A 27,264-nucleotide genomic window follows, 5' to 3' on the forward strand; every position below is an offset into this window, starting at 1 on the left:
GTGACACATCGCGTGACAACAAAGTCAAGACCCTGCCCTCCTCGTCCATGGCTTCCCTCCTCGAGCGCATGAATGTCCCTGTCGGTGGGCTGGGCCCGGTGAGAACCAAATCGGGTCAGGGAAACAACAGAAAGTCGTCGCCATACGTGAGTTTCTAACAGCTACCCCCGCTACTGTGGCCAATGAAAAATGCTGTAGAACCGACCACCGAAAGGCGATACCGATTCTGCCTGGTCTCATGACATGTTCGAGCAGCACAACTCGCTCTCTGCCCGCCTGAATATCTCGCCAACCGCCCCCAAAGCCAACCTGTCCAACAACAACATGCTTGGAAAAGCCCTTCAGGCCGCGACGGGCTCTGGTTTGTCTATCAAAGGCGCCGGCACGGCTTCGCAGGGGAACGTTGTCGAGGTATCGGGACTCGTGACCGGCACGACTTCAGACGACGTCGTTGCTATTTTCAAGCGCTGTGGGGAGATTGTCAAAGCCGCGTCCCTGCCTGGCAAGGAAGTGACAATTCGCGTAACTTTCAAGAACCCTTCTGGGGCTTCGGCTGCGGTGCAAAAGTTCCACAACCAACCAGCAGATGGGAAGACACTTTCGGTACGCATTGTTGGTTCTAATTCGACAAGCTTGGGTGGTCGATTGGGCGGGCCAGACGGGCTTGGTTTAGTGCGTGAAGAGGGGAGTGTTGATGTTCTCATGGAGTCTGCTGAAAGCGGGTCGTAAGTGTCTCATTGTTTTTTCCTCCGTTTGTCGTTGATAGTTCAAGCAGTAAAATGCGGTCTGACTCGTTGACGGCTGATCCACGTGCTCAAGTTCTCGTTGCGCCGCCAGGTGCCAATCCTAAGGACTATGTACAGGCGCCTGGTGGTCGTGGTGGCTTCGCGCGAGGTGGTCGTGGTCGTAACAGAGGTAACCGTCACAAAGGCGGCAAGCGCGGCGGGAAGATGGACGTCGACTGAGCTGCGTTTCATGACCGAAGACCTCTCGATTCGATCTCTCATATGCTATACTGGTCTGACAGATATTTGTGTTCGGTCTGTGGCTTTCGAATAGTGCTTCAGTTGACTGACTTTATTGCAGCTTACGCCTCGACATTTGTAAAATGTATTCTAATGCATCGCCCCTCTTCACTTGAGCGCGTCAAGCATTTAATTTAACACTCTTATCTGCAGAACCAATGGTGAGCATGTCTTTGTAATAGGGCCTTACCAAATTTGACCATGATACAGTGAGAATATTGCGATTCATTGAGCTTTATCTAGCTGGGTCTTGGCGCGTCGAAGCAAGCTTCGCCACAGTTGCATCCTTATTAGCTTTCTGTAGTGTAGTGTCTTGTCGTAGAACACGATTACAGTGACAAAAATGTGACTGGTGACGCATTCGAGTTTGCTCCCTTCTCCAGCTCACCGAGCCACCTATACGAATACCATTCAACGACAACGATGAGCGGCGCAGGTGCGTTGAACTAGATATAACCTTCTTGACCGACCTACCAACACGTCGTCCTAGGTTGGCTGTTTTTGTTTGCGGTCCTTATGGCTGCAGGGCTGTTATTCTGCATGGTCTTCTTTGTCCGTCCTACAACTCCTTTTTTTCCTCGCCAAACTCAATAAGACTCCAGATTATCATGTTCTCTGACCTCGAATGCGACTACATCAACCCGATAGACTTGTGCAATAAGCTGAATCAGGTGTGTCCTGCAGACGGCTACGTGCGCGTCTTTTCTGACTCTGCTTACGCAGTTTGTCCTGCCTGAAAACATCGCTCACGCCTTCCTCGCCACGTTATTCCTGTTATCTGGCCAATGGACAGCCCTCCTACTCAATGCTCCCCTTGTCGTCTTCAATCTCAATAAGTGAGCCTTTCACCACCTGTTGAAGAGAGCCCTGTTGACCCACGCTTAGGATACGAAACAAAAACCACATGTATGACGCGACGGAAATCTTCCGGACGCTTCCTGGGCACAAGAAGGAGAGCTTCATCAAGCTTGGGTTCTACCTACTCTCCTTCTTCTATTACCTCTATCGGTGCGTTGTCTAGACTCTGTTCTCTCCGAGCTGACGTGTACACTTGCAGCATGATTGTTGCCCTGATTGCGGAGAGCGAGTAGAGGGCCTTTTTGACGAAATACATCCGCTTTTTTCTGCAACTGCGCGTCTGCCGCGTGTAGGATAGTTAGAGCGTGAATGAGTTGTTCAGAAATCTTTCTGTTTCCGTTATCTAGGCTGTGACGAATATAATGGACTGTCTGGATTGATAGAAAGGAAAGGCATTCCAAGTCTCAGTACTTCTAAGCAAGTACAATGAAAAGAATGGTTACTCCAGTGGACGACAACTACGAGGGGACGTCCAGTTCGGACCACGTCTGGAATGATAGCAAAGAAATGCATTCATATGGCCGACAACAAGTACACGGTAAAAATGTTTGAACCACCGACCCATCCTCGTTCCAGTCGACACGAAACGACGACAATGGGTGCTGAGACGTCCAGTTATTCGGGGCACGACCTGACACTCGAACAGCCGCGTTGCAAGCGCAGCTATGAGCAACATTGGGAAACTGTGGTGGTCGTGTCGCCGCACGAAGAAACGAAAAATTGCTTTCGCGGGATTTATAGAGAGTGATGGGATCAATTTGATTAACACGATCACGGCCGTTTCGGCTTGGCCAAGAATCTGTATCATAATCTTGCGTCTGACTCTTTTATAGCGCTCACCTGCACCAAAAACCATATGGCGCAGTATCGATAAACCTCTGTTTGCTTCCGACCACCCATGTCGCTCTTTCTCTGTGTCGACTGCGGGGGCAGCAAGACGAATGCTGTTATATGCGACGCCAAAGGCAACATCGTCGGTCGCGCGCTGGGTGGACCGTCTAATGCATCGTATCTGAGTGTTAAGGACTTCACCTCCGCCATTCGTATGACAGTCAGCGATGCACTCAAGACGACTACCAGCCCACCCTCCATCGAGCCTGTTCCCCTTCCCCCTGTTGGCGACACACCATTCGCCGCTGCCTGGTTTGGCGTTTCAGGACTCGATTCACCTATGGCCGTTGCTGAGGTCATCCCTATCCTCTCCAACCTCCTGGGTATTCCAGCCGGGCCCAGACTATCAGTTGCAAACGACACAATTCTCCTCGCCGCCCCGGTCCGCCTTCACCCTGATATCAAGCATGCAGTGGGTGTTATCTGCGGAACTGGGTCTATTGCCGTTTCATTTGAGGAAACGGAGACAGGCTTTAACGAATTAGGCCGTGTTGGCGGCTGGGGCTGGATTCTGGGTGATGAAGGTGGCGGATTCCATGTTGGGCGAGAAGCCATTCGTCAGATGGTCGCTGAAACGGACGCGGCGTCTGTCACCGGCGCGCCACCACCAGAGAGTGTGATGACCAAGCTTATCCTGGGGCGATTTGGGTTGGACTCTGTGTTGGACATCCTTGGCGCTGTCCACGTCCCTGACCCCAACCCGTCCGTTATCAACCCGCAGCATCTCCCCCAATTCACTATGCTCCGCGAGAAACGGCTTTCGTCGCTTGCTCCTTTGGTCTTCACTGCCGCATTTGAGCACGACGATCAGCTCGCTTTGCGCGTTCTCAAGACCACATCGAGTATATTCGCTGCCCAGATTGCGACTATCTTGGGTGACAAGGACGAAAAACGACCAAAACTCGTCAAAGCGCAGGATGCGGTTCTTTCCCTGGGAGGATCTTTGGTGGGAATCGAGGCATACAGAAATCTTCTGCTTGAAGCACTTGCAGCCAAGGGCCATGTCTTTCGCTATGTCGAGTTTGTCGATGACGCTGCAGCAACCGGGGCAGTAGGTCTCGCAAGTTCTTTCAAGGGGCAGTAGTTGTTTTACCAGTACTTTGCTTTCGTTAGGTGCCAGTGTCAATTGGGTGTAAATAAAGACACTTTCACTTGATTGTTTTGCTTCTTCTAGAGTTGTTCATAGCGTCGGCTTTCTGCCGAAGGTGAACACGTGTTTCGGCCGTAAAACCCGACAGACAGATCTAATCGAGTCATCATCGACGCTTCATCTCCCACAGTTTGCTGCCTCGCCCAATGAGTGTGCTTTGCCCTCAATCCCTTCTATCTCATGTTAAATCGTGCCCTAGACGCCGATGCGCTCGATGGCCGATTACTCTTCGCCATTCCCAAAAAAGGTCGGTCTGATGGACTTTCTTCTTGTCTTCTGCCCTCATCACACCATCGCGAAGGTCGCTTGCACGAGAAATGCTTGAGCATATTGTCTGGTTTGTTGGCCAATACTAATTTTGCGAGAACTCAATGTGTCGTAGGCGCCGATATTCAGTTCAGGAAACATAACCGCCTGGACGTGTGTTTGGTCCAAAACCACAACATCGCTCTGTGGGTTTGTTTCCTTTACTGTTACCTCCCCCCTCAACAACCCCAGCGTATTCCTCCCTGCCTCAGATATTCCCTCCTTTGTAGGAAAAGGCAATGTCGATCTCGGAATAACTGGCCACGACGTGATTCTTGAATCGCAGATGCAGCAACATGTCACCGAGGTCCTCAGACTTGGATTCGGCAAATGCGCACTACAGGTCCAGGTCCCCGAATCAAGCAACATCAAAACAGCGCAGGACCTGGTCGGGAAACGAGTCGTCACGAGCTTCGAGGTGCTTGCGGGCGAATACTTTGGCAAACTTGACGCGGAGACGAACCTGGGGCAAAAGACGCAGATCGAGTATGTTGGCGGGAGTGTTGAGGCGGCGTGTGCCCTTGGACTGGCAGACGGAATCGGTAAGCAGCCCGTTAGCCTTGTTTATTGCTCTTATTGGGTAGTCGACCTTGTTGAATCTGGCGATACCATGCGTGCCGCCGGTTTGCATGCTATCGCGACGTTGCTAGAGACCGAGGCGGTCCTCATCAAGTCAACCGCCCAAAAACACCCAGTTCATGCACCTCTCATCGAGCTGGTGACCGCCCGGATCGCTGGTGTCGTTGCGGCAGCCAAGTATGTCGTCTGTCAGTACAACATCAGGCGCGAACAGCTCCCCGAGGCGGCCCTCATAACACCTGGAAGGAGAGCACCAACAATCAGTCCGTTGGAGGAAAGTGGGTGGGTCGGTGTGAGTGTGATGGTCGAGAAAAAGAAACTCGCTGGGGTGATGGACCAGCTTGTTAAAGTCGGCGCGGAAGACATTCTGACATTTAACCTGGACAACTGTAGAGTCTAGACCTCCAAAACATATCCTCCCTTGGCCATCTTCCATCCCAGCCACTCGTATGTCCACCCGAATACCCCTCCGTAGTCGGCGTGGAAAGGAACCAAAGAACGGTGCATGCCGGGTTGTCGGTGAAGAGTGTTCAATGCGTGCATATCTTGGTCGGAGAGTTGAAGTAACTGTGCCGAATCAGCACTAGCTTCCTTTCAAAACGAAACGACTCACGGTAATGTTGGCTATCATACGACCCTCATTCTCACTCTTGGGGAGCACAACTGTTCCACGCTGGACAGCCCACGATAAGATAATCTGGGCCCAAGTCACGTGGTACTTGTCGGCAAGTCCAGCAATGAGAGGCTGTTCAGCAAAAAACGTCTGGGAGCGGCCCAGGGGGGAATATGCTGAAAGTAAAATACCCTTGGCTTCGCAATAGCTCTTCAGGTCGTCCTGCGGAAGACACGGGTGCAGCTCAACTTGGTTGGTAGCGGGCACAACCGAGCAATGCGGCAGCAGTTCCTCCAGCGTCTTGATTGAGAAATTGCTCACTCCGATTGACTTGACGCGGCCTTGTTCCCTGTCACCACACAGAAACAGTAGTTTCTTCTTCCTCTCACCTGTTGCCATTAGCTTTTCCATTTCTTTGTAGGTCTCGACAAACGTCGGATGCGCGTCTGGCGGAAGGGCCATTTTGGGTGCGTTTATCTGACTGAAATCCACATCTAATGGGAGCCGAGAAGTTGCTGCTCCTGATAGTGGTGCATGGTCTTACCTCCAGTGGAAGCTTGCGGCCAATGAAGAAGGTACAGGTCGATCCACTCGAGATTGAGTCGCTCGAACGATTCTTCAAAGGCCTCTTGCACTCGATGGTGGTCCCCGTTCCTGTCCAGGGTCAGACTATGCCCAAACGAAGCTGTGGTTGACACGCACGCGAGCTTGGTGGTCACGTAGAACTCGCTGCGGGCGATGCCAGAATCGCGGATGGCCTCTCCGACTTGCTTTTCGTTCCCTGCAAGCGCCGGTTTATGAGATGGTCCGCAACGGAAATCATCTTACCATATCCCGTCGCCTGTTGTCCAGGAGCTTACAATGGTGCTCATTGAACAAACAAATGGACGAACGGTGTCGAAATGGCGATACCCAGCCTATTTGGCGGTGTTTGCAGCATAGCCTGGATGCAACGGCGCACAAACCTGAATGGCTTTCTGGACCATGCTGTACACTTGCTTTTCCGTGAAATCGTTCGAGCCCATGTAGCAACTGCCAGTACATAAACCGATTGAGACTCAGACGGAGTGCAGACATCACAACCGACCCAAGGCCAACGGAGGGGATTTCCGTTCCATTGTTGAGTTTGAAAGCATGCAGTTGCCCAGAAGTCATGGCGGTTTCCCCCAAGAATCGTTGCTCATCGTCAGGTGATGGTTGGAAGCGGAGGGAGTGGACCGTGAGAAACCTATAAACACATTCGCTTCACAATTCAAGGATAGCTACAAATTTATATGGAAAACATACGATTCTCTCTACTGCGAAATAGCTACAATGAGTCAGAAACCCAAAGGAAGAAGGAACATGCTATAGTACACTGCGACGGTGGCGAAAACTTGGGTCGTGATAGTACAGATTTGGATTGTGGATGCACAGGAAACTCTAGTCGGCGAATGGTGGCTCTGTGGAGGTGAGACCGAGACGGCCTTTTTCTAAACGAGCGACATAGCCAGCGATGGGTTCTGATTCGAAATTGTTGATAGCGTATTCAGAATGAATAACGCGGCGGGCATTGATCTTGTCCAGAACCAGTTTAGTCTCGGCTACCTCTGAGGCAGAGCGGTCGCGCTTAGTGAGGGCTCTGCGAACTGGAGGCGGGGTGGACTTGACTGGGTTATGGTCATGCAACGCGTTTTCGATAACGAGCGGATCGACATATGGTCCAGTCACATCGAGCAGTTCCTGGGTGACATGAGGTTGGGCAGCAACACGAGCGTGGTCCTCAGGAGTCGTGGAACCGAACAACTTGACACAAAAATCCAACGACTTCTGCAGCTCATTCTCCGATAAACGTTTCCCCATATCTGATGCTCCTTGGATAACTGAACACAGTTAATAAGGCTTTTTATGACTGACAAAACGTACCGGGGCGGAGATACGCAAAAGCCCGGTCGAAATTGTCTTCATCGACATCACACAAAACTCCATCAGTCTGAGCTCGAATCTGTTTGTAAGCGCTGAGCACGACGACTTGAAATCTAGGTGACATCAGCAGAGTTCGGGGTGGCCAGGCTTATAGTACCGTGTGTAGCTGGTGGAGACACGCTTCGTGTGCCAGTCGGCTGCAACCACTTCAGTGCAATCGCCACGGAGAGATGCGCATATAGTAGCTGCTGCGGAAAGGCCCGACGTCATGGCAAGGTGTACGCCAGAGGAGAAGAATGGGTCGATCTAATAAACTTAGACATGACCTATTCCCCACAAAGAGATGACCAACGAAGGCTAAGAAATATCGTTAACGCGGCGCAGAAAGTAGCAAAGTTTTGTAGCAACCTCCCGCGTCCCCAATAATGCGATACCCAGGACCAGCATAGGACGGCGCCGAGTATGAATAGTCCGAAGCACTCCGCACAGTCCCTTGCATAACCCCACTAGCCGTGATAAGTTTGACCACTCCTGGAGCCAGCGACAAGCTCGAAATATAGCGCTGAGTGAGGGCAGAACTTGGATCAGGTACCGCTGCTGTGCCAAACGGACTTGTCAACGTTTGATTCTGGATCTTTTCATGATACAGTTGCTGGTTCATCACAACGCCAACAGAGGTGACTCCGGTGTGAAGAGGAATGAACCAAGCCCTAGAAACAGTTGAGCAAAACGACGCAGAGAAATGATTTCGTGCCATCCGGATTCGTCTGGTGGGGAGTTTAAGTTGCAAAAGCGATGTTCAACACCGTGACAAACCGGTCAAGGCCTCGAACCATGGTGCACCCTCGCGAGCAGTCCCATTACCATAAGTTCCAACATCATTCCAATAGGCCCAAAGCGCAATATTTTTGAGTGAAGAATTAAAACGCCGATTCTTCAAATAGAGCGTCGAAAGCAAACCTGCTCGTCCAGTCGCGTCTATCAAATAATCGAAGCTTGTGACGCCTGTTATTTTTTTCGCTATAGGAGATTCTGTAAGGTTGGTCTTCGTGACTACTGGTGATGCGGGAGGCGAAAGAGGTTCTGGAGGAGGTACATGTTCCCACGTAACAGACACGGGGCGATTCGGGTCCGTCGAGGAGAAATCGACAGTTTTGACTTTGGTCTGTTCATAGACCGCAGCACCAGACGCTCTTGCATGGCTCATCAACATATGGTCGAATTCTGACCGAACCTAAGAAGATGTAGTTGTTTATGGTAAAAGAAGACAACCAGCCGACACACCACATTGAAGGCGGCGTTTTCAGTACCCAAGGCCTCGAAATCGGTATCTACGAATGTCTGAGCAACAAAAGGGACCGATGGAACAGACTAACAGCCTTCGCGCTTTTCCTGGTCTGAGTGGGATGCATGAAGAAGGAGAAGCTATAGCTGGAGAATCGACGCACTGAATTTGATCGCGGAGCCGGGTTTGTGAACGAAACCATGGCTCGATAACTTGTCATCGGCACCAATGAATCGCATGTAGTGGCGGCAAGATGGAATCAGACTTTCGCCAACATGATATCTAAGGAAGAAGGGGATTCAAATGAAGAGGTTTAGGATGAGAAGACAACTCACCGCGGAAACTTGTCGCTTTCAAACACTGTAACTGAGATCCCTTCACGAGCAAGAACGGAGGCGGCGTAGCTCCCGGCTGGGCCACCTGAGAGTATTGGTTGCAAGGACGAAAAGGCAATGTGGGTTATATTCACCTCCGACAATTAAAACGCGTGCAGTCTAGAGACGGAGACGCGTCAATGAAAAGCAGATGATGGATAGGAAACGCGCCTTGGGAGGTAGACTAGAGATCATAGGGAGGGGAGGGGGAGCTGTGGAGATGGAAAGCCGAGAAAACCCATCCATTATGAGTGGCCGAAAGCAAGAGGCGGCATCTGAGACAAGCCAAAAAAGCTTCATTTCTGATCCGCTCACGCATCCCAGTTGCTTCCGTCCGTCGATTTCACCAGGAACTGTAACTACGCGCAGACCATGAACCGCTAAATATAGTCTCAAGAGTAGATTAGCCCTGCTCTCTGGTTTTGAATGTCATATCAATCAGAACAGACACTCTCGATTCCACATGCAAGCGGCGGCGGCGTTCGATGGGCACGGCAGCTCCCGGGGTGTTTCCTTTCTCGACGTCTTATTTGCTTCAGAGGGAGTCGTAAAGCAACGCGCTAGGATGCCGTTTTATGCCTACGGTTAATAGCATAGTCATGGATGGACAAAAAGTACAGCAAGGACGTAACGAGCGTCGTTTTGACCTGACTTTTGAGGCCAGAACTCAGTAAAGAGAGAATGGAGAGAGCAGCTTCTAGCGGTGGCGGGTACCTAGCACTCGCCGGTCCGCTATGGTCCCGCATAGAATGCGAGGGCGGATGGAAGTTGTGTATAGAACAACTTGGATGAGGGAAGAGAGGAAACATCGATGGCGCATCATTCCTGATTCGGCCTGTGTGACGCGCCTTCCTTTGGCGACCATGGTGCTCGTCCATCGAGGCAAAAATTGGTCTGATTCCAACTTGGTCACCAAAGATTCCGACCCAGACTCCGCGGAGAAACTTAAAGAGGCAGCAAAGACTTTGAAAGCAGAGGTTTCCAAGCATAAACACAAGAGGGAGTCGAGATCGCTATTTGCCACACGTAGATTTCTGTTTCCGCTTGGTATCCTGCTGGGCGCGCTCTTAGCATTTGTTTGTGTTCGATATTTCTTTTGGAACGCGTGCTGAACTCGACTAGTCCCTCATTGAACCGCGCGACATACAAGACCTCCATGCACACTTGACATTGTTGCTTGGGGAGTATACCATGCCTGACATACCCGGATTCGACCTCTCACGCGTAGAGAACGAATGGCAGAGGCTTCGTAGCAACATACCAGAAGTTTGGAAGTTCAATGTGGATGGGAGGGAGTTTCAGGTTGGAGAGTCAATGCGTAACCGTGGCTTAACGGCAGAACATCCCATTGTTCTTATACCCGGCATTATATCTACAGCAAGTCGGTATTCTCGCTTCATTATACCTGTTGAACTCCTTCCAGGGTCTCGAGTCGTGGTCAACCGATCCAGAATATCGAACCTTTTTCCGCCAAAAGCTATGGGGTGGCTTCAATATGCTTTCACAAGTCACTTTCAATCGCGAAAAATGGATCAATGCTATGATGCTTGACCCTGTCACTGGCTTAGACCCGCCGGGATCTAAAATTCGTGCGGCAGAGGGTATCGACGCAGCGTCGAGTTTTATTCAAGGCTACTGGATATGGAGCAAGATTGTGGAGAATCTCGCTGTGGTCAACTATGATACGAATAATCTCCATATGGCGCCATACGACTGGCGGTTGTCGTTTTATAACCTGGAGGAACGCGATGGGTACTTTTCAAGGCTCAAATCCACAATCGAAGGTTTCAAGCGCCGCCAAAACAGAAAGGTTGTACTCGCTGCGCATTCCATGGGGGCCAACGTATGTCCACAGCCATGAAACAACAGAAAACGGTGCCATCATTATTGTTCTAGGTTGTTTTGGTAACTTTGAGGCCTGTTGCTTTACATCGTGAGGCTAACGACCATTATAGTATTTGTATGCTTGATCATCCCCCCTCAACAAAATCTGACATCCGATAGCTTCAAGTGGGTTGAGTCCCCTGAACACGGGGCAGGCGGAGCCGATTGGGTCGAGGTGCGAGCGCATGTTGACTCGTATGTTTGCGCTAAGATTCCTAGAACCATATCGAAGCGTATATTTCCATCGCCGGGACGCATCTCGGTGTCGCCAAAGCCATGTCCGCTTTTTTGTCTGGAGAAATGAAGGTTCGGTTCGCGGTATTGTGTGTTCAAGCACTGAATACCATTTGTAGGATACCGTTCAAATGAACCCTGCTGGGGCCTATGTTCTTGAGAGGTTCTTTTCGCGTGCGGAACGCCAAAAGCTGTTTCGATCGTGGGCGGGGAGTGCGAGTATGTGGATCAAGGGCGGAAACGACATCTGGGGTGGACCCCATGGAGCACCCGACGACTCGCATAACTGCACACATTCTCATGGAGAGCTGATCGCATTCCGGTTAGCTCCACCACCGCCACCACCTGGCTCTGTCAGCACCAGTGCTGGAATTCGCGAGGAGCTGCAGAACATGACTGCAGACACAGCGAGCGACTGGATATTGCAGCACACACCGTCCACGTTTCAGGTCAGTTTGAACTAGTGGATCGTCATTTTTTCGTCTCAAATCGTTGCAGAAAATGATCGAAACCAATTTTTCTTTCGGAATTGAACGCGACGAAGCCAGACTCAAGGCTAACAATCTTGACCATCGCAAGTGGACAAACCCATTAGAGGTCCAACTTCCAAATGCTCCCTCAATGAAGATATACTGTGTCTACGGACATGGTAAAGAGACCGAACGCTCTTATTGGTACACCCAGGACCCGAATGCATACGACGAGACCGCCGATCAAGCGTCTGGGTTGGACCCGCTCTGCGTTGACCCTTCCGATGGTTCATGCTCAGCTGGTACCCCGTTCGATACACCACTTGTCCGGAAAAGCTATATCGACGCTGATTTTACCAACGAGACGCTGCTACCCAAAGTCGTCAACGGTGTCAAGATGGGCGAGGGTGATGGCACTGTCAGTCTTCTCAGTCTGGGTGCAATGTGTGTTGAAGGTTGGCGCCGTCCTCGCTGGAATCCTGCCAATATCAACGTTACTGTCGTTGAACTCCCTCATCGCCCCGTGCCTTCCATCCCAAGAGGCGGGGCCAACACGAGCGATCATGTCGATATTCTGGGCTCGACTGGTTTGAACGAAATAGTATTGAAAGTAGTCACGGGGGTGGGCCATGAAGTTCACGATAGCTATGTGTCCAATATTCGAGAATATGCGCAGAGAATGCATTGGGATTGATTTTTGAGGGGTGGGGGGGTCATAAGTCTCCGAGTCCGTTGACTTGCGTTTGTGGTGTACCAGAGCATACTGCTGTTAGCCATTGTGCTGAGGATTCAGACGATTTAAGTGGTTTTCAGCCTTTCTGGTTGTCACCTGTAATCCCTCAAACTTGCCGCTGGAAGAAAGACGTGTTTCAACTCACTCTCTACCCGTTGCACTTTCTCGTAGATCTCCCGTTTTCTCTGCGACTCTCGCAGCTCTTCCTCTCTTTTTTCCCTCTTTTCCCTGCGTCGCTCATCGTCCCGCAAAACACCTTGGTACATGGTCTAAAATAGACGTGAGACGTAACAAGCGTGTTGTTGACTCAAATTACTTCATGCTGTTGTTCTTGCTGGAAGTGAACGGCCCATATAGTAAGCGCAGACAAGCCGATAGCTGCTGCGAGTGTTGCCTTTGCGCGTCGCGAGGCCGCCGACATTAATTAATATTCTTCCAATCGAGACGGCGGTCACACATCAAAACCATTCTCTCTTTGCCACCACGACCACGATTCTCAGCTTGGACCATGTCCCACCTGGCTGTACGCTTTTGCTAGACCACCGATTGGCTTGTTTATACGTTTTCAGGAGTTTGAGACCTCTCTCAAGGAGGTCGTCAACGCCAAACGGTTGTCGGCGTCAAAAATGAACAACCTCACTGACCTTGCAATGAAGTCGATGGCAGTGCGTCGCAGACGTTCATTCTCTCACCTCAAACTCAACATCGCCTAGGACGACACTCAACTGGTTTCAATCATGTACCGAACACACAAAACCCTCACGCCGTCTGCCAAAATTTCTAGTCTCTATGTTTTCGACGCTCTGGCTCGTGCAGCTCGCAGTCAAGTTGTGAAGCAGGGTCTTACTGGCGACATAAATTCTCAACCCGGAAACTCTGCCACCTTTCTCCTCAAATTAGAAGGTATCCTAGAAGGTCTATTTCAAGATATGATCTCAACTGGAACCTCTGAAGGCAAGGTTCGTAAACACCACTCTACAATTAGGCTTCTGTGGCATTCAGTTTTATCTCGTTTTGTCTGTTTTTGATAGCATTCCTAACGTTCCTATCTGGTAATAATAGGAAAAGACGAAAAAAGTACTCGATATTTGGGTGAAAGGATCTACATTTCCACTGCTGATTCTGGCGCGGCTGAAGGATGTGGCTGCAGAAAAAGGTGCATATCTGTTGCGAGCTGTACATGATGATGAGTACCCCAATAATCCGCTTTGCTTTCTGCGTCCTGTGTTTTTGAGTCTAGTAACTGAATCGACCTCTGGGTTTGTTTTAGTAAATAACCAAGTAAAAGTCACGCTCGACCCGCGTGCTGCCGCCGTTGCCGTTGCCGCTCCGCCACCACAAACCCCGGCTCAAACGGTGCCACCACCACCTCCAGCCACGGATGCTCAAGCGACCTTGTTGGCGCTACTCACCCAAGCTGCTGCCAATAATGCGGTCCAAACTAACTTGGGGTTTGTGACATGAAATTACTTGTTCATCAGTTAACATTGATGTAGACAAACGACACCCAATACCACTGGTAGTGTGCCGCAGCTTTCATTACTGCAGCAACTAACCGCCAATCTCACCCATCCTCCTCACCAAGTACAACAACAACAACCCCATCCACCGCCCCATCCGCCCGCCCAAGACAACTTTCATGGAAGGAGACACGACCCACGTTCTGAACACCAGCAACAACGCAATCATAACGGGTACGAAGGGCGGGGTAACTTTCGAGGCGGGTCTCGTGGCCGTGGACGGGGAGAAGGGCGAAATTCGGATAATCGCGACCGTTTCCATAAAGAGGAAGGACGAAGACAAGGCCGAAGCCGATCAGAAAGTCCGCCGCCGCGGGGAGGGGATCGACCCAGCGCACGGCCGTATAGTCCTCCAAGGCGGCCCTCAGAGAGAGTAGCACAGCCACCCCAAGCGGGATTGGACGAATTTGGGAGGGAGATACGGCCAGCCTCGCCTTCACCCGAGCCGCCAGACGATATTGTCGATGAACAAGCAGCAGCTGCGAATCAAAACCAGCCGCCACAGCTGGTTACGAGCAGTGTGAGAGCGGCAAATAACCACGAGAGTCAGATGTCATTCGTAGATGTGAATACATCTTCACGGCTCCCTGTTAACGCCGCCCAACCTGCAACTTTAGAGAACCCAGCCGATTTATCCAACTTCGATGCCTCCACGTTTGATTTTACATCACCAGCGTCGTGGGAGGCGATGGGCAGGATGTGGCAAGCGTCGTTTGGGACAGCGCCGACTATGGAGCAGCTAATGCAGTATGTCATGACTGGCGGAGTGATGCCAGGGACGACGACGATGACTGGACAACAGCAAGTTCAGCCACAACCACAACCAATACAGACTTACCAGCAGCAACAACCCGATAAGTGGGGAGGTCACCAACAACAGGGATTTAGAGGCAGTCGAGGCAGAGGAGGATTCTCAAGGGGTCGAGGTGGCGGAGGTCATAACGGGGGAGCATGGCATGATAGTGATGCTATCGTACTTGGTGACACGAATGTATCGTCTGAAGCTGGTTCAACTGCAGGGGGCAAAATGCAACGAGTGGGAGAAAAGTGGGTTTTTGGACGCGATTAGTGATTGGTTTTATCTGCGTACATGTATCTCTTTGACATACTACTTATTAATTCTTTCCGGTTTTTACTTGAGTGTTGTTCCAAAAGGTTCAAAGTTGACCTCTGTTTGTCGACGAGCACGAGGGCCGGAATATGCCTGGCAAACGTCTGATGTGACTTGGCGTGATATTGTCACAATCTCGTCACACATCATCCTGAGGCTTGTCAAACAGTCAAAGATGTTGTCGATGTATCTTCACAGCCAATTCACCGATTTGGATGGTTGTTGGTGTGCTAGAAAGGGAATCTACCCCCCAGTGTCTGAAGCACAAGATCAATAATTTTAACATGATCCCATCAGCAAATATTGATTCAATGATATCTCGACAACCGCTGCACCGATTGAACTGATTCTTGGATTTCCGAGCAGCTAGAATGCCCCAGAACCAAACCAAGCAGCCGCGCGCAGCATGGCCGAGTGGTTAAGGCGCTGGAATTAGGTAAGCAGCCTATATCCAGTCCGAAAGGGCGTGGGTTCGAACCCCACTGCTGTCACGTGGTTTTGGTCGATACCCTTTTAGCTGCTCCGCCAGAGCTTCGAGTGGCTCAGGCTTCATTCGTGGGGTTTGTGCTTTCGTTCTCCCACAAGACCCTTCCTCGATTACCGGTCCTCAACACTCGCCTTCATTTACCTTAAAACCCGTCGTTCATCGATCTTGAACGGTCGGACTGTCCAACAAACAACACACTGTCTATCATTTCAATGCCATCCTAGCTGCTGCTTCACTCCCTGCAACTTCTTCTTTGCTTCCGTCTGTGCCAGCCCTTGAGAGAGCTCTACGGCCTGCTCGAAAGCTTTGACCGCCTCCTCGTTCTTCTCCAGACTCTGCAACGCCTCCCCCAGTCTTACGTAGCCCTTTCCCCACTTCGGTTCAACCTCCGTTGCCTTCTGTGCATCGGCAAGAGCGAGATCGTGGTTGGGAGGCTCCAGCTTGAGATAAGCTATTGACCTGTTGCTGTACAGCGCAGCAGAGGTCGGCGCAATGGCGATTGCAGCGCCGTACTTCTCGATAGCCTCCGCGTATTTCCCCTCCCTGTACAAGTCCTACCAGACGTGAGTTGGAAAGAGCTCACGCGAGATACTAGTCAATACCCACATTGCCAGCGCTTTTCTCGGCTTCGGCCGCTTCTGGGAGCGGCGGCACAGGGGGATTCGGGCCGGAATGTTGCCCAATAAGTTTCGCCAGACCGTAGGGATCTGCTCCTCGAAGCATGTCGACTACCTTTCCGTACTTTATGGCAAGGAAGGTGGGCATGGCAGTGATTTGGTATTTAGCCGCGATGGCCTTCTGCTCGTCGACATCGACTCGTAAAAAGACAGCCTGAGGATAATCGGATGCGAGTGCGTTGTACCGCGGTGCTATCATCTGTAAACATTTGTGGTTACTTATGGGTGTTGTCGTTGTCAGCTCAGAACACACCTTGCACGGTTGACACCATTCAGCGTGAAAGTCAACGACGACCGTCATCCCAGTAGCAGTTGCGCTTCTCAGAGACTCGTTCCATTGTTTGACGCTTTTGATTTCCACCGGAGAGTTTGCGCCTTTCATGATGACTGACTTGGATGGGTATTACGGGGCCATGGGTGGGCAGCACGGCTTAAATACCAAGATGACACTCCGAGTTACAAAGCAAGTCCTCAGGTCACGGGAACGAGAGAGTCTACAAGCTTCCACAACGTGATTAGATATGGTCCTAAGTATATTACATCCCAAGATACCAACTAGCCTACGTTTCCTTCTCCGTGTCATCGTCGTCATTGTTGTCTTTGTTCTTCCACTGCTCGTACGCAAAGTTGTAAGCACGCGAAACCAAGGCGTACGGCTCCCCAGACAAAGACTTCTCCCAAACTCGTTGCCCGAATTTGCGGAAATGTCCGTCGTTCCAGTTCTCCTGTAGAAGCTCTAGTGAATGCCGCGTAGGCTCGAGGAGGTGGTGGATTGGTTGAAGCAGTGGTTCCGTGTCAAGTGGTAGGGGTACGAGCAGAGCTTGAGAACTGAAGACATGTCAAAAAAAAACACGGTTGATCAGAGACAAGAACATACGACACATCGGGGCCAACGTTGGTAGGGACAACGGGTCCAATCCATCTATTTTCCTCCGACTTCGGTCTGCCTGCCCGGAGAAAGGCTTGATAATCCTGCCACACTTTCCGCTTCGCTATTCTTATCTCCTCCTGTCGAGTTTGCGATTCAAGATTCAGCGGAAGGCGGGAAATGATATCATGTGCGCCAAGGAAGGTCGTTGATTTCCAGAAGTACCAGCCTTCATCCCAGTACTTCACATCGCCAGGGGACTTACGTCCATGCTCGGGGTCTTCGATTTGCTTTCCCCCCAGATACGACGGTAGGTTGATTGGCTGACCCTCCGATGGGAGGGGGTAGCGGGCTTTACCATCAGCCCCGATCTCCTTGTGGCTCTTGAACTGGATGACATTCCGTACTTCATGCGAGAAAACCTTCCGTATGCAAACTGAGCGGCACCAAGGACCACGGTTGTGGATCCGCCCAGCCACATTCTGGGAGCCTAACTGGAGTCAGCGAGTCAGTAAGATGTAGAGGAGTACACACAGTAGGTCAAACACCACTGGTCATTCCGCGTAGAGAAGGTGCCTGTTGTTGATTCGGTCAATGTGTTCAGTGGAGCCGTTGACGCGTACCTTTCGGCGGCTCGATAACTTTCAAGCTCGGAAAATTGGCAAAGATTACCTGGATATGGTGAGATAAGTCATGGAGAAGTGAGCATCACGCACAGTGCGAGGAGGTTGCTTAGGACGGTTGGCGCTGTTCGAGGTCATGGCTGTAGTGTGAAGGAATGAATGACTAAGTGATCGCCACGCACGCAGAAACGGCATGTGTCACGCGTGACGAAACTCAAATTTTTTTGGTTTCCAACCAGCGCGTCGCTCGAAGAATCGTTGTCGCAGCATCCGCACAGAGAGACTTGAACTCTCTTCTTTCGCTGTGGGGAAAGTCCCCGGAGACACGGAGCATATTCTGGGTGCTTACGGAAAGCGACCGGCCCTAAGCACGTCGGTGTCGCCCAGAATGGTGGGCAGGCTTTGTAAGGCTGTTCCCCTGGATCTGGCCTTACTCCCTCCCAACCCCTCTGTTGCCCGACCAGAGCATCGAGCGCGGCAAAAAGGTGCAAGCTGCGAAGATATGAGCAGCTTGTTACTCGTGTTTGGTGCTCGATGTCGGGCAGGTTTACTCATAGAGACAGATATACGATTGTCGACGCCTTTTACGGCGTCTTCAACTCAATGGGGCTCACTCTCGTTCGACGCGACCTCAATTTTTTCCCTCCTTGAACTTTGCTGTTCATCCTCGGTGGCGCTGCTTGAATTCTAGGTGAGCAGCAATTTCTACGTCCCATTCGTGATGCGTTGGATTTTTCTTTGAATTTCTTCATGGAGGATACCCTTCACGGGGGCGGGCTCCAAACCTTGACACCTCTGATCTCTCCTCTCTTATATTCTGGCGTACACTGGCTAATTCTTCAAACAGGACACAACTATAGCACTCTAACATGGGACATCATAGGTAGAACGTTAGATTAAATGTTGTCCGGAATAATGTCAAATCTTCAACCGCTAAGGGTCGCGCAATATTTAGCCTAAAGCCATAGAAAAAGCGAAAGTTTATTCCTCTTTCACGCGTTTTCAATGAGCATAACGCTTCTTCGAAACTGCCTGCAATTGCTGTGTTAGGTTTTCCTAGACTCACGTTGTTTAGATGAACACATTTCCCAGCGGCCTCCAAAAGGTAAACGTGTCTTAGCTGTATGAACCAGTGCTGGGCTCCCGATTGCAGAGTAGTCTACGTGGTTTCGATTGTAGAATAACCCACGTCCACCCACTTGCGCATCCTGCCGCCAAACCGGATTGTCAGCCACAGCAACCTGTCATCGAGGTTTAAGGACTGAATAGTCGCCAAAAAGAATCAGACTCACCCAACACCTGCCCACGCGAGGAGGCCAACCGCGGTATTGGTTGCAACAAGCCCGAAGCGGTGGAGCGACGGTAGCACACCCGAAATCGCGGCGGATAGGAGGAACGAGCGCAGGCCGCTGTTATAGCCGTGAGAAAGGACTAAAACATGAACAAAGTCACATACACAGTCGCGGCCATGATCTCGGCGCTGCGAGAGTGGACGGCGTCTACAAAATAGGCCGCGGAGGGGCTGAGCACCAGATCGACACCCAGTCCATTGAAGAAGAAGCAGACGAGATTGAGTGTCAGCCCGAGTGGCCCAGGAATATAGTGGGTGATGAGCCCGGAAAGAACGATGGAGAGCGGGACAAGCGTTGCGCCACCCCAGAGTGTGGCGCGGAGGCGGTCCTCTGGCACCCAGACGCCGTTACGGAGTTTGCGCCATTTGATGACCATTCGGTCAGCAATAATTCCCGCCAGTGGGGCCCCGACTGATGAGGTTGAGAGGCAGGCTGGAGCGGGTGGTAGGACTTACGAATGTTACCCACGCCCATAGGGAAGAATAAGGCGCCGATTATGGCCTCGTTTGTGATGTCGTAGCGTTTCCCCAGTGTGTATGCTATGGGTATGAGCAGCGCTATGTCTAGATGAGAATTATTCTTTCCAGTTGAGTTGGCATACCGTAGTCCGTATATAACACAGTGAAGCCCGCTACAGTCTAATCACGATGCTTACTAGTCAATAGTTGCTTCATGATAGCATTAATTATACGCACTACAAGCAACAAGTTGGGCCCACGGAGGAGGTACATGCACGCAAACGGGTTGAGCCACACCCATCGGGACTTGCGACGAGTGCTGTTTGTTTGTTGTGCGTCAAGTTTTTCGATGCCCAGCGTGCCAGGATGGGACGTCTCGGGCAGCTGAGTAAGCATGCCTAAATAGACAAGGAGGCCCGCGACGAACAGGCCAAGCTGCACGTTCCGCCAAGAGGAGTATTTCGCTGACAAATGAGATAAGATCCAATCGCGGTAACAGCAACCAACCTCCCCAGCCTGGAAAACGTGGATCAAAGCAGCTTTGACCCAATAACAATTCGCTCACCTCCGACGATAGGCGATATAGCATTTCCCACCAGGGACGCCTGCCCGGATCAGGAAATTGAAAAAGCAAGAAGCAAAGAGCTGACTGAGAAGAATATGCCCATCGCGGTGCCCCGCTCGGTGAGCTTGTAGATGTCGCCGATGACCCCGGCGCCGACGGCGAAACCGCCAGACGTGCCGAATGCTTGGATGAAGCGGAAGACAAGCAGCTGCGAGACGGTACGGGAGAGCGCAACACCAAGAGAGCCAAAACATAGAAAAGGAAGGCCACCTAGTATAAGGTAAAGAACACCTTTTTGGGGGAAATGAAGTGCAACAGACAGAGGTACATTGGCCGCCGCCCGTCTGGGTTGCATCAGCAAAGGACATTGTCAATTTTTGAACGCACAGAAACCAGAGTATGTCGCAAATATCATGGCACCAAGGGCAGCGCCAATGATCGAAATGCTCACTGCGAAACTGGGAGAGTTGAGACGCGTCTTATCAGCAGCTTACCTGACGACTTCCCCAGTCGTGTCCAGATCTTTGGCAATTTGCGGGATGGAGGGTATAAACGAGCCACTCGCAAACACTAGAAATATTCGTTTGGGTGTGGATGGACAAGATCTGCAACGAACTTGGGAGGATAGCACTGGAGCTGACGAGGGAGACGATGATGCGTTTTCGCGAGGGCGTGAATCGACTGTAGACAGCCTCGTGGGCGAGTTCAGCGGCCGACGCGAGGAGTGGGGTGTCTTCCAGCGACATGGTGGTTTCGGCTAGGAAATGACTCGGTCGACAAGAACCCCAACAGTCTTAAGCAAGCACTCAAGCCGGAAAGGAAATCTGATCTCAAAAGTCGTAGACAGAGAACGCACGTCAAAAGCACAGAAAAACATTGATTCCCCCCACTCCGATGTCCTACACACAACTGGCACACTACTTTTTCTTCTTCGGTTTCTTCTTCTTTACCCCGCCTGAGGCCGGACCAGCAGCTGTGGGGACTGCCCCACTGGCAGCTGCCGCTGGTTGCTGGGTACTCGTAGTCGTATTCGTATCAGCCGCTGGCGTTTCACTGGACGTCGTAGTTGGCTGTTGTCGCCGATTCTGCATCTTCTGAATAAGCGCAAGATTGAGCGCCTCGAATCGGTTAAGAAACACGGAGCTGGATGTCTTGAATTTGAGACACTAAACATATCCTATCAACACAACGATGGGAGATGTAAAACTGGCAGACACACTGTGGTGTTGTCGGTGATTTTGAGAACCAGCTTTCCATCGGAGCCCCTCCATTTCACGCAGTAGCGCGTCTGTCTTCCATGTCAACAAGGAGCGATTGGCCGGATGAGTGTGTCTAGCGCACGTTATTTGGGCTGGCAGCGTAGAGCGCCTCCGCCTTGTCCTGGTACTCTTGCCAGGCATGGATGTACATCAAACGCGGCGAGTGCGTGACGCGTCTGTGACACCACAACTTTTCTGGCGGCAACATGGGTCTATCGGGGCGGAAAACGAAGCAGCGCATAGGCAACGACCCGCGCAATCTCACATGGGCAGATGGTATGCAGTTACTCTCCCAATAATTTTCTCTGATTAAAGACAATAGACGCAGCAAAATTCGGCGCAACCTACCTCTCGAAGTTCGGGTGGGATGCGTCTAAGGGTCTGGGAGCGGAGGGTGAAGGGCGTCTATCGCACATAAAAGTGTCCCAGAAACTGGACATGCTGGGCATCGGTGCAGCGCAACAAAAAGACCCCAATGGGATCGCTTGGAAGCAAAATCGCGACTTTGAACGAGTGTTGGAGCGCCTCAACGCTACCCAAGACCCTACCAAATCAACACCAGCCCCGGTCTACTCGGATTTTGTGGCCGCTTCTGTTGCTGCTGTCGACGCGGTGAAGCCTGTTGTCCCGCGACACAGAGCGTATGTGTCAGTTTAATCCACTTCTTTGCAAACTGAGCCATTTCTTACAGACACCGCGCCCGAGCCATCGCTGCTAAAAACATCGCCTCCAAATCAGCTGCCGCGATATCTGAAATCCTGGGCGTGGCCAGCAGCAGCTCTACCACCGCCGCAACTCCCGAGGGCACACTGACACCCTGCGGAGACAGCCCAGACGACAACCTCATCACAACCTCAAAGAAAAGCGTCGCCGATTATTTCAAGGACAAACTTCTCGCCAAATCGGGCAAATCCACGCCTGCCCCAGCCACGCCTGTCGACGATATTGATATGCCCAGAGGCGGGATCGGTTCACGGACCCCACGAATGGCAAGCGACGATGCTGAGGCGGCCACTCCAAGATTCGGTATTGGAAGCAGCAGGCAACCATCCTTTATGCCCTCGACTTCGGCACTGCCTGTCCCAGAGGAAAAAGCGGAGGAGGGCAAAGCAGAGAGCAAGTCCGAGAAGCGGAAGCACAAAGACAAGAAGGGAAAAGCTCGAGAAAGCGATGTGGGCGAACTGACCGTATCAGAGGCGAAGAAGGAGAAAAAAGCCAAGCGACGAAAAGATAAGGAGGCTGACGTCGTGCAGCCAGAAGAACCCAGCGACGAACCTACCAAGAAGAAAAAGAAAAGACGGCGAGAGAACGACAAGACGGAGGACAAGTCGGAGTCTAAGAAGAAAAAGAGACGGGTAGAAGAGCCTACAGCAACGGTAGAAATGGCCAAGGAAGATAGAAAGAAGGCCAAGAAAGAGAAAAAACGGTTAAAAGCATTAGAAGATAGTACAACGTAGACAACTTCAGACAATCAAGTTATTTCTCAGAACAAGTTGATCTCTTCTAAAAACCACCTTTAGGACTGAGTCATTCGTTTGGCAATGTAAACCTTTCTGCTGAAAGGTGTTAACGACGTATTTACAGATAAATAGTAGTACATCGGAGAGCGTAGACTAGCGGGTAGAGTTGAAAAAAAGTCATGTGCAAGAAAACTGGGAGTCACGAAAACGGACTGGATGAGGGTCTATGATTCTGGTTGCGGCGCGCCACTAACTGGCCGCCTGCTCAATTCCTCCTGTCGCTGCCATAACAATTCGGCCCACAACGGATGCGGCGGAATATGACCAACAAGCGCACGCAGAATCTCCAGCCTATCCACAAGTTAGAAGAACTCTGCCAAATCCAAAAAAAGGCAACGTACCATTTCGACTTTTCTTCGTCCGTATCAGCAAAGAACGAAATCTCCTGGTTGTTCGGGAAGATCAGACGGAATGACCGCTCAACCCCATAAAGCCCATCATATTCGTCGTATCTGCTGCTCCGTCCAGTCATATTCGATGCCGGGCTCATTGCTCCTCGCGCCTCCTGGTCGTCCTCCACGGCAACCGCCTTTTTCAGATCGATAGTCGCTGTCGCTTTTTTCGTCACGTCGTTGAAAGAGATCAGACTTGCTCCAACGACACGGAATTGCCGTCGTCGCCATGTCTAAATAATTCTGTCAGCAACAAATCCAAGAGACGTGTCAGTCATGACATACACTGCAATCTCCGCCATTCTGCGTCAACGTTCCTTGGAAGTAGGTTACCTTGTGCCAATTGATATGCCGCAGCCCTCGCAAAGACTCGTCTAAACTTTGAGGCAGCTGATCAGGAGGTATCCCAGACAGCGGAGGAAGCCTCAAGATTTGAAGAACAAGTTCTCCGACCTGCAACGTGGAAGATTTGCCGCCAAGTTCAAGACGCTGTCCGATGAGCGGGTAGCTGCTTTCAAACAAGCGTGTGTCGCAACGTTGAGCGATGTCTTTGAACGCAATGAACGAACGCGCCAGCGTCCCATCAGGCTTCAAATATCGCGCTAGGTTCTCTGGCAGTCGCAAAGGACCTTGGGTGACAACCGGAGTGGGAACAGGTTGTGGCTGTGGTGGCGGCGCTTTGTCTTTGGACTTCTTTGGTGATGAAGACCAAAAGCTGCGTTTCGCCGGTTTCGATGGTGCTGGCTGAACCATGGGAGGCGGGATAGGTGCAACAGGTGTCGGGGTTGGCGTCAGAGACTTGAATTGCTTGGCGATATGAGGGTCTTTTCGGACTTTGATGGTCATGGTAAATTCCAGTTTGCTGTGTTCAATGCTGGAAAATTTAGATCACGCAACGGGAAAGAAAGAGACGACACACAGCTCGAATTCTTGATCAATAGGACAATCCGCACCTAGCGGGAATTCTGGAGTTGTAACAAAGTGAATGCCGTTGTTGAGGGTGCAAGTTAACGCAGTTGTTTCCGTTGGAAGCGGTAGGTGTATGCCTCTGACGCCGACAACTGTGACGGATGTCAAAATACGACTTAACAATAGACATGCTCCTTACCTTTCACAAAAACCTTGCCGAACGCTTTACCTGGGTTTTGTTGGGCGCGGTACTCTTTAATCTGCTTGGAGTATTCATTCTGCGCTACGTGAGTACCATTGAATATGACTAGAACAAGAGGGACCAACCATATCAGATGGCCGACGGACTGTCCGCCAGGCTTTCCCCACATCCAGATCACCGGCACCAGCAAGATGTGATATGCCATCAGGATCTGATGAAGACGCGTAAATCAGTCCTTCACGTTCACGAACATGGTATTTCTGCAAAACCATTTAGCAACAAAAAAGCAGCTGGAAACAACATACCCGCTTCTGGGGTTCATCCCGCTTGTTCAGTTCCTTCTGGATTGTAGCGCCGAGTAGATCGTCCTTGCCGATATCAAGCAGTCCGTCATTTCGCATTTGAACGAGGTCTTGAACATCACCAGTACTCATGCTTCGTCGAGCACTGGGTCGGCCAGCGCGAAGATGGCCCGTTGATTGAGGTCGATAATCGTCACCTTCCTCCATGCGTCGCCTTTCGCGACGTGCTTCAAGAATCATAGCCTCCCTGGTTTCCCGAGAGTGGATGTTGTCCTTGGGTGGTACTGGGGGAGGGAGGCTCAACAAGGAGGAAGAAGATGCAACACTGACAGTGCGGCTAAGCCCAGTGCCAGCCGCAAGCCCGTCACCGATCTGAAGAAGGGCAGAGTCAGTTGCTGCTCTGGTGATTGCATGTGGATTCGTGGGGCTTGTAGGTGTCTCAACCTCGTCGGTTCGGACTGACTCATCGCCTTCTTCAAAACCGCCTGCGCCAGCCACATCTTCCATCAGTCGGTCAAGAGCACTACGGGTGTCCATATCCACCGACATACGCTCGGGTTCCAGGCGTTCAGCAGTTCGCATTGATGAGGTCCCGCTCAGGCGTGAATTCACGCTACCGGAGATGGCAGGAAGACTGAGCATGTCCATCCCAAACTGAGTCCCAAAGTCCAGCCCGAGACTTGGCGACAAAACCGGCTCTTCGTTGCGTGGACTTTGCGGATTGACGATGCGTCTCTCAGCTGTTTCAATCACAGCAATCTCCGTGCTCGCACTTCCCTCCCGCTCCTCTTGTTGAGCAAGTTCCCATCTCGCTTCCGCTTCCCTTTCCTCTTTAAACTCGTCATCATCATCGTCTGCCATCACGCTGTTGTCCTGCATCTCGCTACTCTGGTCATGAGAGGTATTTTCCTCTTCATCAACCACGTCCATTCGCTCAGCAAGACGAGGCTCTTCTAGTTCTGGAGTGGCACTCCTCGCTCGCATGCGACGCTGGACATCTTCCCGACTGATGCGTGGTCGGCCACCGCTGGGACTATCCATGCCGGCCGGACGTGGAGATCCTTGCTCGAACTTCTCTGAAAGAAGTCGATCGGACTGAAGCCACGAATCAATCTTCAATATATACTGGAACGATAGACTTACCTCGCTCCGTCGCAAACTCAAATCACGACTATCGTCACCATCATGGGGGAGTGATTCGTCTCTTAGTTGTGGAAGGGAAAATGGGTCCGAACCAGTACCAGAGCCTCCACCTGCAACATTGAGATTATATAAAGCATAAAAGGGGGGAATATAACCTACCGCTGGGCAAAGAAAAACGAGAAACCCCGATTTCCACAAAGTCGGAAACGCGACCCGGCGCCGGAGACGGCGAGCCCGGTAGACGCGCCACATCACGAGCCTCATTCTCGTCCTCAGAATAATGGTCTTCTGCTGCCGCTGTATGACGCCGTTCAAAATGTGTTGTGCGACCCAGTGGAGGTGTAGCATGGTCTTCGACAGAGTGTGGAGGTGTGGCTGAACGTGATCGAGCCATGTCTGGACGCGGTAATGGTCGACTCGCTGATAATTGCGGTTGGGGAATTGGCGCTGGATGTGCTTGATGAGCGTGAAATGCCGCAGAACGCTCAGCATGATGAGAACGACCAAATGGGATCCCTTCTTCAGTGTCGAGATCTGTAGGGTGGTCTGGCGTGAACTCGTATGTACGAGTGTGAGATGACCCCAGGTGGGGGGGCGGCGTGCTCGTGCCATCTGCTGGAGCGAAGAACATAGCATCAACAATGCCAGTTATACTGACGTCAGGGTCAAGCTCGAGAGGCATGGAAGTGTCTGGAAGCATGGATGCGTCGGAGAGATCAACACTATCGTAGGATGATTCTTGAGGTGGCGGGCTTTGTTGAATAAATGGGTCTTCGGGAGTACTGTCAGGATCTATATCCGCACTGTTGCCTTCTTCAGAGACCAGCTCCTCCTCCTCCTCGGATTCCAGATCAAACTCTACCACGTCGCAAGCTTCGTTGAAAGTGACTTTCCGCTCCTCGCGCCGCTCTCGACTGGTATTGCTGCCACGCGGACCATGCATTCGCTTTGAGACTAGTGACGAGCGAACAGGTGAAGCACTAGTAGTTGCCATCACGGGTATTCGTGAGGGGGTTGGCGGAACGGGTGGTATGGGAGCCGGTGGTGGTTGAGAGTCTTGGCGGAAAGGACTCTTGGTGACTGGCTCTTTCTGCATGAGACCTTGATAGGTCCTGGACTGACGACGTTCGCGCTTGAATGCGAATGGCCTGTCATTCTCCGCCTCCGCTTGGTCATGCATGCTCTGCGGACGAGGCCGTTTCTCGCCAGAAACACGACGCGTTGGCGACATAAGGAAGGAGGTGGCAGAGGTGGGGGTTTGCGATTTGGGGATTTGTGATTTGAAGGGCGACTTGGAGACGAGGTTGTTATTCTTTACATGTTTGAAACTGGATGAATTCCTGCGAGCGACCGAAGGGGGAGGTCGGCGAACAGGCGATTCACGTTTAGCGATTCGGAGGGGAGAAATGTTGGGGCTGCCCTTGGGGGAGCCCTCTGTCCAGCCATGACCCGACTCGCGAAGGATATGGTTTTTGACAGGGTCGGGAGAGTTGGAGAGTAAACGGTCGCGCAGCGGCGATGGCGCTGAGGCCATGGCTAAGGTATCAACAAGAGAGGGTCACACACTTG

At 51.5% G+C, this 27,264-nt stretch overlaps 15 protein-coding genes across 15 annotated transcripts; 8 read left to right on the top strand and 7 right to left on the bottom strand.

The window, feature by feature from the left end:
- Positions 1-47: 47 nt before the first annotated feature.
- On the top strand, positions 48-965 carry MIND_00034000 (Proline dehydrogenase; the record flags this gene model as incomplete). Its single annotated transcript, XM_037357309.1, has 3 exons — positions 48-146; positions 199-725; positions 776-965. 3 exons carry the CDS (start codon positions 48-50, stop codon positions 963-965), a joined length of 816 nt encoding a protein of 271 aa, XP_037225219.1.
- A 483-nt stretch (positions 966-1,448) lies between these two features.
- Positions 1,449-2,116, top strand: MIND_00034100 (uncharacterized protein; the record flags this gene model as incomplete). The annotated part of the gene is made up of 6 exons (XM_037357310.1): positions 1,449-1,461; positions 1,516-1,577; positions 1,628-1,696; positions 1,749-1,861; positions 1,911-2,033; positions 2,083-2,116. The coding sequence occupies 6 exons, from the start codon at positions 1,449-1,451 to the stop codon at positions 2,114-2,116; spliced, it is 414 nt and encodes a 137-aa protein (XP_037225220.1).
- A 665-nt stretch (positions 2,117-2,781) lies between these two features.
- MIND_00034200 (BcrAD-BadFG domain-containing protein) lies at positions 2,782-3,858 on the top strand (the record flags this gene model as incomplete). The annotated part of the gene is made up of 1 exon (XM_037357311.1): positions 2,782-3,858. The coding sequence occupies one exon, from the start codon at positions 2,782-2,784 to the stop codon at positions 3,856-3,858; it is 1,077 nt and encodes a 358-aa protein (XP_037225221.1).
- A 182-nt stretch (positions 3,859-4,040) lies between these two features.
- MIND_00034300 (uncharacterized protein) lies at positions 4,041-5,209 on the top strand (the record flags this gene model as incomplete). Its single annotated transcript, XM_037357312.1, has 6 exons — positions 4,041-4,074; positions 4,124-4,171; positions 4,226-4,261; positions 4,307-4,376; positions 4,423-4,772; positions 4,815-5,209. Exons 1-6 carry the CDS (start codon positions 4,071-4,073, stop codon positions 5,207-5,209), a joined length of 903 nt encoding a protein of 300 aa, XP_037225222.1. The 5' UTR covers positions 4,041-4,070.
- Positions 5,206-6,577, bottom strand: MIND_00034400 (Aldo-keto reductase; the record flags this gene model as incomplete). The annotated part of the gene is made up of 8 exons (XM_037357313.1): positions 5,206-5,376; positions 5,423-5,916; positions 5,967-6,076; positions 6,125-6,203; positions 6,251-6,263; positions 6,316-6,339; positions 6,388-6,454; positions 6,510-6,577. 8 exons carry the CDS (start codon positions 6,575-6,577, stop codon positions 5,206-5,208), a joined length of 1,026 nt encoding a protein of 341 aa, XP_037225223.1.
- A 267-nt stretch (positions 6,578-6,844) lies between these two features.
- On the bottom strand, positions 6,845-9,286 carry MIND_00034500 (uncharacterized protein; the record flags this gene model as incomplete). Its single annotated transcript, XM_037357314.1, has 12 exons — positions 6,845-7,284; positions 7,328-7,440; positions 7,485-7,633; positions 7,815-8,037; positions 8,082-8,094; positions 8,144-8,561; positions 8,612-8,658; positions 8,704-8,724; positions 8,776-8,894; positions 8,948-9,032; positions 9,082-9,106; positions 9,158-9,286. 12 exons carry the CDS (start codon positions 9,284-9,286, stop codon positions 6,845-6,847), a joined length of 1,782 nt encoding a protein of 593 aa, XP_037225224.1.
- Positions 9,287-9,849: 563 nt separating this feature from the next.
- On the top strand, positions 9,850-12,268 carry MIND_00034600 (Phospholipid:diacylglycerol acyltransferase; the record flags this gene model as incomplete). Its single annotated transcript, XM_037357315.1, has 8 exons — positions 9,850-10,062; positions 10,109-10,417; positions 10,464-10,833; positions 10,883-10,891; positions 10,942-11,045; positions 11,090-11,176; positions 11,224-11,553; positions 11,603-12,268. The coding sequence occupies 8 exons, from the start codon at positions 9,850-9,852 to the stop codon at positions 12,266-12,268; spliced, it is 2,088 nt and encodes a 695-aa protein (XP_037225225.1).
- Positions 12,269-12,383: 115 nt separating this feature from the next.
- On the bottom strand, positions 12,384-12,728 carry MIND_00034700 (uncharacterized protein; the record flags this gene model as incomplete). The annotated part of the gene is made up of 3 exons (XM_037357316.1): positions 12,384-12,403; positions 12,453-12,576; positions 12,624-12,728. The coding sequence occupies 3 exons, from the start codon at positions 12,726-12,728 to the stop codon at positions 12,384-12,386; spliced, it is 249 nt and encodes an 82-aa protein (XP_037225226.1).
- An 87-nt stretch (positions 12,729-12,815) lies between these two features.
- Positions 12,816-14,896, top strand: MIND_00034800 (CID domain-containing protein; the record flags this gene model as incomplete). Its single annotated transcript, XM_037357317.1, has 5 exons — positions 12,816-12,830; positions 12,877-12,972; positions 13,021-13,266; positions 13,370-13,758; positions 13,804-14,896. 5 exons carry the CDS (start codon positions 12,816-12,818, stop codon positions 14,894-14,896), a joined length of 1,839 nt encoding a protein of 612 aa, XP_037225227.1.
- A 738-nt stretch (positions 14,897-15,634) lies between these two features.
- On the bottom strand, positions 15,635-16,484 carry MIND_00034900 (Thioredoxin h; the record flags this gene model as incomplete). Its single annotated transcript, XM_037357318.1, has 3 exons — positions 15,635-15,979; positions 16,032-16,301; positions 16,356-16,484. The coding sequence occupies 3 exons, from the start codon at positions 16,482-16,484 to the stop codon at positions 15,635-15,637; spliced, it is 744 nt and encodes a 247-aa protein (XP_037225228.1).
- A 178-nt stretch (positions 16,485-16,662) lies between these two features.
- On the bottom strand, positions 16,663-17,746 carry MIND_00035000 (uncharacterized protein; the record flags this gene model as incomplete). Its single annotated transcript, XM_037357319.1, has 5 exons — positions 17,687-17,746; positions 17,594-17,642; positions 17,505-17,546; positions 16,980-17,460; positions 16,663-16,930 (listed from the first exon to the last, which is right to left on the bottom strand). The coding sequence occupies exons 1-5, from the start codon at positions 17,729-17,731 to the stop codon at positions 16,663-16,665; spliced, it is 885 nt and encodes a 294-aa protein (XP_037225229.1). The 5' UTR covers positions 17,732-17,746.
- A 235-nt stretch (positions 17,747-17,981) lies between these two features.
- On the top strand, positions 17,982-18,453 carry MIND_00035100 (uncharacterized protein; the record flags this gene model as incomplete). The annotated part of the gene is made up of 3 exons (XM_037357320.1): positions 17,982-18,113; positions 18,157-18,284; positions 18,441-18,453. The coding sequence occupies 3 exons, from the start codon at positions 17,982-17,984 to the stop codon at positions 18,451-18,453; spliced, it is 273 nt and encodes a 90-aa protein (XP_037225230.1).
- Positions 18,454-18,752: 299 nt separating this feature from the next.
- On the bottom strand, positions 18,753-21,435 carry MIND_00035200 (MFS general substrate transporter; the record flags this gene model as incomplete). Its single annotated transcript, XM_037357321.1, has 16 exons — positions 18,753-18,834; positions 18,886-19,002; positions 19,050-19,356; positions 19,401-19,502; positions 19,547-19,583; positions 19,641-19,867; positions 19,911-19,919; positions 19,969-20,008; positions 20,054-20,238; positions 20,289-20,312; positions 20,356-20,426; positions 20,463-20,538; positions 20,585-20,736; positions 20,887-21,134; positions 21,188-21,256; positions 21,310-21,435. The coding sequence occupies 16 exons, from the start codon at positions 21,433-21,435 to the stop codon at positions 18,753-18,755; spliced, it is 1,872 nt and encodes a 623-aa protein (XP_037225231.1).
- MIND_00035300 (G-patch domain-containing protein) lies at positions 21,419-22,684 on the top strand (the record flags this gene model as incomplete). The annotated part of the gene is made up of 3 exons (XM_037357322.1): positions 21,419-21,503; positions 21,550-21,868; positions 21,919-22,684. Exons 1-3 carry the CDS (start codon positions 21,434-21,436, stop codon positions 22,682-22,684), a joined length of 1,155 nt encoding a protein of 384 aa, XP_037225232.1. The 5' UTR covers positions 21,419-21,433.
- Positions 22,685-22,911: 227 nt separating this feature from the next.
- Positions 22,912-27,229, bottom strand: MIND_00035400 (PH domain-containing protein; the record flags this gene model as incomplete). The annotated part of the gene is made up of 9 exons (XM_037357323.1): positions 22,912-23,038; positions 23,089-23,372; positions 23,425-24,013; positions 24,059-24,200; positions 24,248-24,326; positions 24,376-24,510; positions 24,556-25,647; positions 25,696-25,805; positions 25,855-27,229. The coding sequence occupies 9 exons, from the start codon at positions 27,227-27,229 to the stop codon at positions 22,912-22,914; spliced, it is 3,933 nt and encodes a 1,310-aa protein (XP_037225233.1).
- Between the last annotated feature and the right edge of the window lie 35 nt (positions 27,230-27,264).

This window comes from Mycena indigotica, assembly GCF_014461135.1.
Source record: "Mycena indigotica strain 171206Taipei chromosome Unknown Mind.scaff0001, whole genome shotgun sequence".
Lineage (NCBI taxonomy): Eukaryota > Fungi > Basidiomycota > Agaricomycetes > Agaricales > Mycenaceae > Mycena > Mycena indigotica.